At 40.6% G+C, this 14948-nt stretch overlaps 1 protein-coding gene across 8 annotated transcripts in view; it reads left to right on the forward strand.

Moving 5' to 3' along the window:
- The window catches only part of CADPS2 (calcium dependent secretion activator 2), a 449325-nt gene that overhangs the window by 401284 nt on the left and 33093 nt on the right, over positions 1-14948 (forward strand). For 6 of the 8 annotated variants that reach the window (XM_064487396.1, XM_064487392.1, XM_064487395.1 and 3 more), the window contains 3 exons: positions 3473-3547; positions 10821-10904; positions 11006-11038. In XM_064487396.1, coding sequence (XP_064343466.1) covers positions 3473-3547; positions 10821-10904; positions 11006-11038 — 192 coding nt within the window. The remainder of the gene's footprint in view (positions 1-3472; positions 3548-10820; positions 10905-11005; positions 11039-14948) is intronic. The other 2 variants (XM_064487393.1, XM_064487394.1) reach the window with 2 other exon arrangements.

Consider the following 14948-nt stretch of genomic DNA (forward strand, 5'->3'; position numbering starts at 1 on the left):
GGGCTCCTAAATTTTTCACATGGTACATGAAGATGCAGACACTCTGGGCCACAGCCCAGAACCACATTTAATGGAGTGATTAGTGAGTGAATGATCTACTCTGGTGACAGCTATGAGTCAGCAGTCTCAGACCAGTCCCTCAGGGACAGTTATTGAGATCAGAAAAGCACCAGTGTTTAGAAACCCCCAGATCCATTCCTGCAGAGAAGTAGATGACTGCATGGGCCTTAGGCAGTCATATGCTCTCGGAACCACTGTATCTCATGATTCATTCACTGAGGATGAAAGCATGTTAATGGAGCAACTTGGGTGGTGTGGGGAGGTGGCTACTTATGTGGGATTTGTTCTCACTTGCAGTAAAAGACTTCCATCTCCAGAACTAATGTTCCAGTACCTTTAAAATCATCCCCAACAGGAGGACCAAAATCTTTTAAGAAAGCTGGATGGCCCTTGCATTTGATTAGTCTTCATTTCTTGTGTGTTTACATGAGAACAGTCAGGTAAAATGAGGATGTTTACCCGAGTGTAGGGGGGCCAGGATTTCAAACCTGTGCCTGATCTGAATTCCCTGGGCTCCATGAGGTAAGAATTCCTCAAGCATTGTTGTAATCCAAGTTGAGAATCATCTACTGGAGAAGCAAGACATCCACAGTTGACGTTTGAGGGCAGATGTGGGGAAAGTTAGTCTAAGAATGGTCTGGAAAGTACCAAAGCCCTGACATGTAGGCTCATTGATCCAACTTGAAATATTCTAATAGGAATTTCATAAGCTTTTCTTGTTTCAGACAAAAACTTTGCAGGTTTTTATCAAAAATTTTGCCCATCAATCTAAATGAAAAACCTATCAATTTTCTCATAGGAACTGTAAATGTGTCCAGATAAATTTTGTTCGTGTCTCTTTTGATTTCTTTGTGTATGTTTGTATTTATCTTTGGAAGTTACCTGGATCCCCTGATGAATAACTTTTACTGGCTATTTTTCTATTATCTATATGTGGCATTTCTGGGTTATTCTCTTTACGGCATGTACATGTAAAATATGAATTCTGAGGCCACCTCCCCGTTCTCACCCACTGTACTCCGAGCCCACCTCTGCCAACTGTGCGGCTTGAGTGGACTCTGAAAGTTCCCAACAGTTTTCGGATTTTATATTGGTGTAAGTCAGAACTAATCACATACATTTACAGAAACAAAATCTCATATTGAAAAATCTAACAACCCTTATACTATTTGGGTTTGTCCCCTGGGTAGCACATTTAAGATACATGCTTTTCTCCCTTTTTAACCTTCTCCCTTTCCCTGTCTCCTTCCCTCTGTCTCTGCTCTTGGCTAGATCAGATATGAAAGAAAACAGCAATCTAAAGGGGTGTGTTATAGGAGAATTTGACTAGGGTCTGAGGCGTTCCCTGCTTTCCAATGAAAAGGATGTAAGTGACCTCTGCAGTGACTCATCTCTTGATTTTATAAATTGTCGAAATTGGTCCAACCCAAAAGTATAACATAGAAGCTCCACTATTTTGTATCCAATATCCTTCTGATGATATTTCATTATTTTTGAGTTAAAAAGTGGGATTTATGGCAAAGAGAAATAAATCCTAAGAATCAGGCATATTTAAGAAGAAGGAACCATTTGGAAGTTCGGGCACCTCAATCCCCAAATGTCCTGCAGCATTTTCCACATAAGAGGGACGGGAGAAGCTTGACTTCCACCTCCTGTATCCCTTTCCTATTCTACCCCAAAGAGGAGCGGCAGTCTGCTGTTTCATCTCCCGCTGCACAGACGCAAGTTAGGAGAGAGAGGGACGGGAAAAGTGCATGGGGGAGAGCGGGGCAGAGCTCATTTGCATAATCTCCTCCATTGCCCAGTCAGTGGAACAGCTTTGGGGGCTGGGCAGGGAGTGGGGTGTAAGTGATGTTGTGATGTTTTTGCACCTGTGGGGGTGGGCGGGGGGGGTACTTCCTGGCCATCTCAACTACCAGCCAGGTTGTTCAGGCTCTTTCTCTTCTACCTTGCTTTTTAACATTTCTCCCCCTTTGCTTCTCTTCAAGCTGTTCTAAAAGCAAAAAGTGCCAGCAATAGAAATCCACCATCCAGATTGCTGTTCCGTTTGTCTTTGGGGAGCACAAGTTTGGGGATCAGTAAAGCTTTAGATGAGACAGACACCAAGCACTTCACCTCACTGGGAGAAATACATGCCTAGAAATTCCACTTTCATATACGTGTGCACACATCCACACACACACACGTGCACTCACAAGCAGAGTGAGAAAATAATTCACGTGCTCCAAAATTATGCTTCCTTTCTTCATTCTTTATGCAGATAGATGATGTCTTGTAGCTGTCAGAGCCTATGAGGGGACTCATTTCTGCATGTTCCAAAGCAGACCCAAGTTGATGTTTCATTCTGTGTGGAAACTTTGAGACATGTTTTCAGAAGGAAAAATAGCTTTCAAAAACTTACATCTTTGGAAACCATTCAGCCAGCAGCTGTTAAGTTGGCCTAATGTTTATACTGACCTGAGTACTTTTACTCTATGCATTATGTTAGCTGTTCCAAGAAGCCTTGAACCATCAAGATAGGGTTAGTCTTTACAAGTCACATTTTCTGTGAAGTGGCTATTGGGGACAATCGGCCGTCAGATAAATGCTTCTAAAGGAAGAATTACTGTTTAAATGAATGTGCCTTCACATGCTGTTGAAGCCGAAGCTCCTGCCAATTTAAGAATGGAACTCTCTAGCATTCTCTAAAGAAAGAGAAAAAAAAGAGTCTTTCAGGTTTATTTTAAATACATTTTTTTTTGGTATTTGCTAAAAGGCATCTTTTTCACGAGGAAGCAGTAATCAAACTCTGGGGAGTGAGTGCCGTTTCATTATACCTTTTATGGCCTATTAATTTGTTACCATCTATCACCTTTGTTGATGAAATTTTAATTTTGCCCTTGCTTGAGCATATTGTAAGAATTGTATAAACTGCAGCTCCCCACGCTGACAAAAAGGTCCTTTCAGAGTGAACAATTGGGAGCTCATTTTATTTCTAGAGCACATTTAAAATAACTTATGAATGAGAGTTGTCAGACATGAAATGCTGTATTAATTAAATCTTTTTCTAGTCTTTTTGCTACTCCAGCGAAACCAACCCTTTAGAAAAATACACGGCCACCTTAATTACAGAGAGAAGACAAAAAGTATCCTTCACTTTCCTCCGCCTGAATAAGGATAAGAACTCAATTCATCTGTATAATAACCCCCATTAGCTGCTTAACTCAACAGTGCACATGGGAAAATTTTCAAACCACAGTGTAAAAAGTGCTGATTGGGTGGATCATTTTCAAGATTTTGTTCTTCTGATGTGCAAAATGGTCATTTTATGTAAATCTGATATGTCATAACTAGTAGCTTTAGAACGTTTATGACTTACAACCAAAGTTTTGTGTCCACATCAACTAATGCATCATTGTCTCTTAATATCTAGCAGCAGTACCATTCAAAAATAGATGATTTGATTGACAACACTGTAAAAGAAATCATTTCACTGCTAGTTTCAAAGGTAAGGTATTCTTTATTCACCTTTTTAAATCAAATTTAAAAAATAATTTTCAACTGAGACTGTTTAGAAATATCTGTCTTATGTTTCTAAATACCTAACTGAGAATAGTGGCTTTAAAAACAGATGCAAGAAAAGTTCACATTTTAAAAAAGCTTATGTGCAACTTATGAACACTCTTGGTCAGTAACTTTTGGGGGTTTGTTTGTAATTAATTTTGGCTTCTCTTGCGATTGTTGTCCCTTTAAAAGTAAGTCTGCCAATAATACCTTATTGTTTCACGGTCCTGTTCTCTTACTGTTTGTCTCATCTCCAGGGATGGGTTGAGTGGTCGTCAGTCCTTGAATTTAGCCCATGTGTTGTGGTGACCCCACTGGGACTCTAGAACTGATCTCACAGGCAGACAGAGAAGGGTGGCAGGGTGGTGTCTGAGGTTCTCCACTCCTAGAGATCTCCCACAATTTCCTATTTGATGTTTCAAATATCTTTGACGAAAGCTGTGGCCCCTAATTGTGTAAATAGGGATTAAGCATAAATGAGTGTTCCATTGAATGATTAGATGACTTACAATCCCACCAAGGTGGAACAGAATGCCGTGGGTGGCATTTACATAGACTGAATGTGTCCCCCCAAAATTCGTATGTTGGAACTTATGTGTTAGGAGGTGGGGCCTTTGAGAAATGATGAGGTTATGAGGTTGGAGCGCTCATGAAAAACACCCCACCGAGCTCCCTAGCCCCTTCTGTCGTGTGAAAACACAGTCCAAAGACATCATCTGTGAACCAGAATGTGGGTCCTCAACAGTCACCGAATCTACCAGCACCTTGACTGTGGACGTCTCAGCCTCTGTACAGTGAGAAATAATGTTTATTGTTTATAAGCCTCCCAGTCTATGGCATTCTGTTTTAGCAGCCTAAGCAGACTAAGACAACGGATTAGTAAGGGGGAGAGAAGGGAAACATTAAGGATTACTTTTAGGTTTATGGCTGGCAGCGTGGGATGGATGTTGATGCCTTTTTGTGATGCATGGTGCCCTGGAAGAGGAACAGATTTGGAGGGAAAGACCACAGCATCAGTATTGGACACACTGAGATTGAGCTGCCTCTGAGATTCTGGAGGGAGGAGATACCACGGAGACATTCAGATATTTAGCTATTTGGGTCTGGAGTTCAGAGGAAGGATATGGGATCAAAATATCAATGCGATTGTAAGATTTCAGCCATCGGAAATGATTCTGGGAGTAGCTGCTCTCCTCGGGCACACGTGGAAGAAGTAAAAACATGAAATTCGAAGAAATGAAAACCACCTTAAAGAAGGCAAAAAAAAAAAAAGTTATCTAATTAGAAAAGGACTTACATAATTTTTATGAAGAAAGAAAAAGATGGCAGGAACATTAAATCTTGCCAAGGAAAAGATGCAAGAAATGCTATATTTATTACCACCTTATATTAGAATTAATTAAATCAGACAAACGGGGAGAGTCAGGAGGGCTAGACTCTCCTCCCATTTCTTCATGTTACCAAGTGGGTCTCCTTGCACGGCTGTTTCTTCATCAACAAAGCACGAGTGTTGGAAAAGAAAAATATCTACAGTTTTTTCTCAGTCTAAAGCGAAGGTCCGTATATACTTTTCTGTGTGGAGGCTTCCTCCCCAGGCTCTAAAGTCCCGCAGCACACACACGCCAGAGTTGGAAGAGAACCCTGAGATCATCTAGCAGGGGCTTTTCAAACATCTTTACAATTTTTGTAAGATGTATTTCTTTATACTTTTGTAATGTTTATGAGATGTGTGTAATGTCTGTATCTTAGGGAGCATCTCAGATGCAACACTGATCCAAGCAAAGCTGTTCTGATTGAGGAGGGGAAGGGGGCCCAGAGCCCACCTGTGTGGCCCCATCTCCCAAGGCAGGCCTGGCCCACCCAGAGGCCAGTCTCCTTGTTCACAGATGAGGAATCAAAGGCCCAAGGTCCTACGGTGGGTGGCGGAGGGGCCAGGACTTGACCCTGTGGCCCTAAGTCTGTCATCTTTCCACAACACCACACAGAACTCAGCAAGACCAGAGAGGGAGGGCATGGGAGCTTCACTGCCCCATCTTCTTGGGTCCCCTTTATGTGTCCAGGCTTTGTGTCCTTCCTTCGATATGTGTTGCCCACAGTCATACACACTGTGGGACCAGCTTGGGCAGGTCATCAGGTGGGGCAGCTGTGAATCAGGTAGATGAGAGTGGAGTTCGTTATGTGTAACATGAGGATGCTGAAGATAAACTGGTGGAGGGTCGGGGAGGCCTGTAAGAATGAATTGGTTGGGGGGAAATGGTCAACAGAACAAAGAATGAGAAAATGATCATTTTCACGATGCACTGCAGTAACCGGGGCTCGGGAAATTCTGAGTGTGATTTAAAGGGCATAGCAGTAGATTCAACTTCCTCGGTCCTCAATTTATTGCAAAAAGGGGTTCAGGAAAGAGTGTATACTTTTCCATTAAGTACATATAGGTGTATAAGTTGAGACATATACATACATACACATATTCTTTTGATAACCTAGAATGTTTTCTCCTGAATTTCTCTTAAGAGGGACAGAGGACAGATCTGACCCATTTAGATGATGTAATTAAAATATCTCCTCTCAACTCAATCTGATGACATAAACTAGATTAAATTTACTTCTTTGGATCAAGGCAATGTATTCAGAAGCCAACTGTTCAAGTCCAAGCGTGTGCTTAAAAGGAATAACACACCCCATTAGGAGCCATTAAAATACAAATTAAGATAGTTTAGTCTCTTCGTGGGGGCAAGGGAAAAAGGAACAATGAGAGAAGTACGGAGAATCCACCAACACTTGGGCTAGGTCTGCTGTTTTGGAAATTGTCTGAGATACTTCACAGAACAAGGCATGTTGTATAAATCCCTGCTTTCAGATACTGTCCATCCTCTGCATGGATGCAGATGATCTGTAAGGACCTTTTGAGAGTCAGTTGGAAACAAAGGTTCAAAGAGGAAGTGGATTCACAGCAGGAGAAAAGAGGATTGTATTTTATTGTATTGTAACATTAACATTAATTCCAATTCAGGGAAGGAAACCTGTTTTCCAGTTTATGCTATTCTGGTTCCATGCAGATTTTTAACAACACTAGTTAGTCCTTACTGTACCAAACAAAAATAAAACATCCGCTAATAGATACCTCCAGCCTTATTAACCTCCCCCCACCAAATACACCTAGTTTTTCATAATTAGTCTTATTTATAGATGAATCGTCTTTCTGTGGCAGATTGAATAACATGCAGTAGAAATGATGCAGATAGTCCTTGTTTACTTCGTGAAATTTCACAGGGGGAAGCAGCAAGCCCTGCGTGTTTTGAACCCGCCAGTCTGTAGCTGGAATTCTCCCTGTGACGTCTTAGAATTTGTGGTTCTCCTTTCCATACGTGTAGGAGAATGAATCTTAAACCCTTGTTAAAATCCAACAAGAAATGGGAACGGATATGCCTTGTGGCATACTTCATGTTTCATTCTTCCAGTCATTTCAATGTGCTTTCATCTTTAATTTCCCTGCGAGTGTGCATGACAAGGCAAAGTTGATAATGACCCAGGCAGACTTTAGGTGCTAAATATTATTCAAACAATCCCAGTAAATGACATCCACAGTAAAGAGCAGGGAAACAAAGAGGTGATAAGGTTTCATTCCAACCCGACACCCTCAGGAGAACAGAGAGTACAAGGCAAGCCCGTAAGTATTTATATACTCCCCGAGCTGCACAGAGAAAGGTCGCAGGAAGCAGCTAAACCCAGCGTTTAACTGCATCTCTTTGGAATGTTTTGTGCAATTAAAAGCCAGATGGAACCAAACCATATCATTATTAGTCGATCTTGAGGCCAACAGAGTTTGCTTTTTAAGGTTCTTTCACCTCGTGTGCCTTGACAAAAATCTTCCAAAGCAAACCTTCCTGAAGGAACCATCTGGCTCATCTGGTCAATCAATCCCCGAGGCACAGTCGCTGTTCACTGCCATGTAAGCACTTAGAGTCCCTGCTGTATTGTGCCTCCACAGGGACCATTTGGGGTAGGGAGGAGCCCACAGGGAGACTCTGCACTATTGTTAAAATGGAGGCAAAGAACGCTGTAACAGTGTGTCCACACATTGGGCTTAGTGGGACATGACCCAGTATTGCTTTGTCCTCTTAAGAGAAGACAAGCCGGACAGGCTGCCTGATGTCACAGTGGGGAAACTTCTTTCCTAACTTCATCTGCCTGTAGGCTTCCCCAAGTGTCATTTCATCCACTCTGCTACTGCCATCCTGCGGCTCTGCCCCTGTGCCACCTTGCCCATGACGCTTACCCACTATCCTCCAGTCACAGTCACTCTTCCCTCCTCCAGTTTCAGTTACGCTTTGTCCCTCAACACTTTCTGCCTCGGCTCATGACCAGCTGTATACATGTCTGTCTCTCCTACTAGTTTCTGTGTTCCTGGAGGGAAGGGTCTAAGGCTCATATTTTTTGTACTTCCCAAATTAGGTGCTCAATGATAATAATTTTAACAAAATAGCAATTTATTGAGCACTTATTATGTGCCAGGCACATTACTTATGTCATCTCATTTAATGTGTACAACTCTGTAGCAGGATGGTAAAGAACATGGGCTTTGGAGCCAGACGACCTATGTCCAAAGCCTCCCTCCCCTACTGCCAGCCAGTGACCTTGAAACAGATGGGACTCACCATGGGTCTTCTGACTTGCAGTGTCAGCTCTGTCCTTCCTCCACAGATACCGTTTAATTGAGTTAGACCCATTCGCTGGTAAACAAATTCATTATTACCCTTGTTGCTGAACAATCCCAAAGCTACCTGCATTAACTCGTGATTTAATACATGTAGGTTTACCTATATAAGTGCTGGTGATTTAGCGAATCATACCAATAATATTCATTCTTTGCATTTCTTGCTACTGTGTTGCCATTTGCAAAGTCCCTTCACCTAAATCATCTCGCCTGATCTTCACACCATCCTTGTTATGGGCAGGGCCATGTCATCTTCCATCCTTGTTATGGGCAGGGCCATGTCATCTTCCATCCTTGTTATGGGCAGGGCCATGTCATCTTCCATCCTTGTTATGGGCAGGGCCATGTCATCTTCCATCCTTGTTATGGGCAGGGCCATGTCATCTTCCATCCTTGTTATGGGCAGGGCCATGTCATCTTCCATCCTTGTTATGGGCAGGGCTATGTCATCCTCCCTGTCACACTGATGAGTACACTAAGGCTGGAGGAGCTGAATGTCCAAACTGTTGTCTCATAGTCAGAGAGTGGCAGAGCTACAACTGGAGCTCCGATCCTCTAAACTCATCCACGGAGGGGGTCCTGCCTCTGCCTTGCCTTGTCACTCAGCATCACTCATCTGTGTAGACAGATACTCACATGAAGGCACCAAGAACCAGGTGCTATGCTAGAGCCTTCTATGGTTCAGGTTGTCTAGTAACCACAGCAATCATCGCTCTCCTCATAGCGAATGAGATCACCCAGCACTCACTGGCTCTCAAGGTTTGAGTTACGCGAGACGAGGCTTTTTCCACAGAGGGCCATTAAGTCTGGAATTCCCTTCCCCTGGTCTGACATAGCCCTGGAGTATTGGTCTTCTGGGTCTTCACCAACCACATCAGGTTGATTTAGCCAACTGTGATTGGTAAGAAATCTTAATGGGCAGGAGAAAAATGCTAACTTGGTTTTTAGTCATGAGCAATTTGCAGTTTTGTGTTTTTTGGCTGTTTGTATCCCCTCGGATGACTAACCAACCATTCATAATTGTCATTCTTTAAAAATAAAATTCTAGTCAGCCGTTTGCATGAATTTGTTTCTGTGTACTTACATCATGTCGCGAGTGATGTGATGGAGAAACCTACAGGGAAGTTTTTGTTTCTTTTGCATAAACCATTTTGCAGTAATTGACCAGCCATAGAGAGAAGATGATCTCCTGTGCGCTCTCAGCGAGCTCTTTGGTCACCAGAGACCAATAAGCTGTGTCCCTAGAACTATTATCACTTTGTTGAAGAAGCTGCTATGTGAACAAAAACGAGCCATCATTAATTTCCCTTTTCGTATTTAAAAAACCTTGTCAGTATCTTCCCTTTGGGAACGTATAATTTGTCAATAGTGCATATTATTTTAGTTCTAAAGAGGAAAGATGTGGGGCAGTAGATCCTTAATAATATCTCTTCATTTATCTTCCTGCCGGATCTTAGTGTTTCCACTCAATGAAATAAAATTCCCCACATTTTAAACTACATGACAGTATACATGTCTGGATTTTCATTTCATAGAAATATGAAATGTCAGAAATGTAAAACTTTTGAGACTAATTTTAATTCTATACCCATCCCCCTCCCCCAACACAGACCCACTATTTCACTGATGGAAGAACATGTTGGTGCAGTGATTGGCTTGCGCCCACGCTGTGGTCAGTCATTGACAGAATCAGGACATATATTCTCAGTCTGGTGCCCTTGCCATTGTACCCTGCAGTGTGTGTATCTGCTCGAGCTCCCAGCTATTTTGGAAGCTTCTGAAAGCAGGGATGAGCCTCATGTGTCCCCATGAGAACGGCTCAGTACATACTTGTTAGCTAAGGGATCGGACTCATTTCAATGTGACAAAAGCCCCTTTCATTATCTGTTCTTTTTCATTCAACCTCTTCTGTAGGTAGGAAAGGTTGGGGAATGGTCACGTGATAAAATGATAGCCAGGAATTTGACTAAGTTTGACCATCGTTGCTTCTAAACATCTCTGTAATTTTTTATTGAGGTATAATTGACATGTAACGCTGTGTTTGTTTCAGGTTACAACATAATGATTGGATATGTGTCTATATTGCAGAATGTTCACCACAAGAAGTCTAGTTAAACATCATCTGTCCCCATACAGAGTTACAATTTTTTTTCTTGTGATGAAGACTTAAAAATATCTGCATTAGAGTTGAAAATTATTTTAAGAAACAGTCTCAGGAATGTAAAGTGATTTACTAATGGTTTAAATTACCTCACATGCTCCTGTTACACATTGTTTTTTTAATCTCAAAAAATGTGCATCTTGTTTCCAGCAATGCAAAAGGATCTAAGAGCTCATCTTCAAAGTGAGAGAGTAAACGTGATAAGTCAGCCCCTCAGCTGTCAGTTTAAACGTTTCGGATTTTTGTGTCATGGGGGAAACTGGCCTAGGAATTGTTGGCCCTGTTATTTGTTTGTGTGCACAGTAATATCCTAAATACTGACTATAAACTATACTATAGTTTGTTTCAGTGCTGGAAGGGGTGTTATCTAAGCTGTCAAGATACGATGAAGGCACTTTCTTTTCATCCATTCTGTCATTCACTGTGAGTATCTGAGTTTTCCTCTGCTGTCTTTTGACTGCTATCACAGGACTTGTCAAATCATTAAGAAAATAATTCTCATAATTATCTCTTTTCCACTTAAGGTGAAAGCAGCTGCAAAGTATGTTGATGTTCCAGTAAGTATTTTTTACTTGCTTTTTAAAGCCTATATATCATTCTTATCTTTAAAGAGTAATTACAGTTCATCATGGGTTTATTTTGAATCTTTAAACCAGTGTCATTCCCTCAGGGAGGAGTTAATTTTTTTCAGCAAGCACTTGCCCACATAACAAGACCCGGCAAGGTTATTTCAGTGTACTTCTTCCGTTGTAACTCGGGGACTCTTAGGGACATCAGCTCATCACAGGAACACATCAGCTCATCACAGGAACAGTTGCAGCTCTAGGATGGAGTAGAAAATGCCTCTCACTATTTATTTAAAAAGTTCACTCTCCTTCCCTTTCCATGAAAGCTCTTACAGGACTTAAAGTAACAATAAAGATGAAACAGTTAAATCAAAAAACTAGGTGTCTAGATACAAAAGCATTATAAATAAATCAATATTCACTTACTTTAATATTTTCTTTTTCACAGAATTCTTGGTAAATAATGCGTACCCTGTAAATTTGTTCAAAGGTTCAGATACCATGAGAGGAAATTATGAAACTTACTTAGCTACAGTGAAAAAAATTCACATGATAAATACAGTCAGCAAGTTAGCACAGCACTTTTAAGTTGGTGATCATAACAAATTAGTTTCTGCCTTAAATTCTGTTATCCCACGGATATGATCAAAGCTTAAGGTGCTCTGTTTAATCATATATCGTGGCATGTGCATCAGTTTTCAGAGAATTAGAGCTCAATGGGAAAAAAAAAACTTAAAATGTAAAACTAGATGGAGTATAAGTCATCTTATGTTTGATTAAGGCCGTGCTTGAGTAGCATCTCCCATCTCTCCGTTGTCGTCGTGAACGTTAGCGGTTTGGGTGCTGGCAGGCTGTGCGGATCAGTTGCAGGTGGCTCTTATTTTTTAAAAGCACAACTGAATTTTATACTACAGACAAGATAGTCCCCAGAGTTATGGCTGCTACAGTTCTTAAAAATAGACATTTTAAATGAAAAGATTGTGGACTTTCCTGCCTTTGCCTTGGGTTTCTTTGGAGCAGGTTGTTGCTGGGTTTTTCCCTTTACAAATGGTTCCCAAGAGATTGTCATTCTAAGTGAAGTAAGCCAGAAAGAGAAAGAAAAATACCGTATGATATTGCTTATACGTGGATTAATCTAAAAAAGGGGGAAAAAGGACACAAATGAACTTACCTACAAAACAGAAACAGATTCACAGACATAGAGAATAGACTTATGGTTACCAGGTGGTAAAGGGGGTGGGAAGGGATAAGTCGGGGATTTGAAGTTTGTACCTCTGGCGGAGTGATGGAAATGTTAGCTATCTTGATTGTGGTGATGGTTTCATTGGTGTCTATGTCTATCAAAATTCATCAAATTATACATCTGAAATATGTGTAGTTCACTGTACAGGAATCATACCACAATAACGGTGTGAAAAAAAAAATAAGGCAATTTCCAGAATTTAAGCTTAGGGCACTAACAGGACAAGTGTCTAAAGATACAGGTCCACAGAGGCTCATTTCAGAATTAGTAGAATAAGAAAAATTAGAAAACCCTATTAACATTCAAAATAGGATATTCATTAAATACATTATGGTATCATCACACAATGGACTACGATGCAGCTGTTTAAAAAGATGGTGGGAGATCTATATTCATTACATAATACTATGATCAAAATGTAAGAAGTGAGAAAATTGCATTAAAAGCATTTTGTATAGTGAAAAAAAAAAACCCCATCTTGGCATACTCCTTGTCTTGTGCCTAGAATCAGAAAATCAGTACTGGGCAAGCAGCAGAAAGAATCGCATGTGTTGTCCTGCAAAGGAGCGGCACGAAAGAGAGAAAGGGAGAATTAAGGGGAAGAGTTTATATTTGCTGTCTGGAAAAGGAAAAGGCAAGAAATCATAGGAACACACGAACTTCATTGGAATTTTTTTTTTTTTTTGTATATGCATATGTATTTTTTTTACTGAAGTATAGTCAGTTTACAGTATGTTAATTTCTGATATACAGCATAATGCTTTGGTCATTGCAATTCTTAACACACATTTTATAATATAGTTTTTTATTTTAATTTTGAATTACAGATGGAATGGGACACCCTAATTATTTCTGTTCTTGGAACTTTTGAAGTTCTTAATTTGACTCTGTGCTAGATCTGTCAGACCCCATAGCACATCAGAGTTGAAGGATACAGAAAAAGGTTCATGCATACTCCCTCTCAATGCAGAAGCCTCCTCTCCTAATATTTCACTAAAGGCAAAGCTATAAAGATTACAAACAGATTAATGATTGCCATAAGTTCAGGGTCAGGGAGGCTTCAATAGGTGAAGCCAAGGAGCAGCGAGACTGCTGCAGGTAATACTGTAATGGTAGATGCAGAACATTATGCATTTGTCAAACCCTAACTTTATCACACAAAATTTGAACCTGAAAGTATGAAAAATTTTTTAAAAATCAATTAGGATATTATGGGATCCCAGGATGGAAAGGAGACTATGATAAAACAATCTAACTCTATTGCAAATATGTGGAATAACGTCACTGAAAAAGATGAAAGAAAAAGTGCTGATCTGAGTAACTTTTGAAATGAGTGGAGTCTGTAAAAGCAAAGAAAAAAGGAACTGTACGTAAGCACTGTACTCTGGTTGATAAAGTCTTTTCTCATGGGTTAACAATTCAGAAACCACTATATATCGCTTCTCGGCCTTTTGGCTAAGATCAAGCATCGTGTCTTTTCTTATCAAAAACCACTATACATTTATAATGGAGTTGAACAACTAAGCAAAGGGTGGTGGTTGGTGGGAGCCAGGTTTCTCACGGAGTGAGACATTGTAGACAAACAAGAGGAGGAGGCCAGAATGATCCATGTGGCAATGGACTGGAGTTGGAGACATCAATGTGAACTTGTCTTTAGCTTAATATAGATTGAGCTGGTTGCATACAGAAATATTGTCAGATATTAGATATATGTGTATGCATGAATTAGTATATACACATATATTTCCTTGGTTAGCTGGAAGAGCCTGGAAGCAATGACACTCCAGTAGCAATAAGCACACCTAGTACCCAGATCTTAGTCTCTAATCACCAACAAAATGAATCAGGATTCCTTGGAAGAATGGCTGATACTGGGACTGGGGCAAGAAACACAAGATGAGCCTGGAGCATCTCAGATATATGTGTCAGAAGGTGAGGAAGTGTTTTAAAAGAAAAACCCACAATGGTAGGGGGTATGTTAAAGGGACCAAGGAGATAACCAAAGGAGCTCCCAGGGGCCTGAGCTACAGTAACTTGAGCAACCAAATAAATCAGGTAGTTAGGTATTTTCTAACGCAAGGTGTAAAATACCTGACATAAGTAAGCCCATAATGGCGTAAGTAAGTGACCGAATAAATAAACAGGGGGAAAGAGAATTCTCCCAAAGAGAAGAATTCCAAACAATTAATGTAGATGCTTTACTTCCAAGGAGATGTATAACTCCCCATGCCTTAATGCTGTGCATAGTGACCGCCTTCCAAAGAGCACGGTGTGAAAAGGAGGGTCGGGAGATTCGATTTATCTGGGAGAAAGCTGACAAATAAATACCTCGGCCGGTTAATTGAGGGCAACATCACCAGTGATAAATTATATTGATAGCATTTACTCTTGATAAATACTATGTGGTCTTTTTTCCAGAAACTTGTAATTCCAGTCTAATCATGAGAAATGCATCAGACACATCCCAGTAGAATATCTGACCAGTACTCAGAGCTGTCAAGATCATCAAAAAACAAGGAAAGTCCTAGAAATTGGCAGGAGGAGGCTAAGGAGACACAATGACTAAATGCATGTAATGTGATCTTCTGGATAGGATCATAGAACATAAAAAGGGTATTAGGTAAAAAGTAAAAAAATATGAATAAAGTATAGGCTTTG

This window comes from Camelus dromedarius, chromosome 7 (genome assembly GCF_036321535.1).
Source record: "Camelus dromedarius isolate mCamDro1 chromosome 7, mCamDro1.pat, whole genome shotgun sequence".
NCBI classification, from domain to species: domain Eukaryota; kingdom Metazoa; phylum Chordata; class Mammalia; order Artiodactyla; family Camelidae; genus Camelus; species Camelus dromedarius.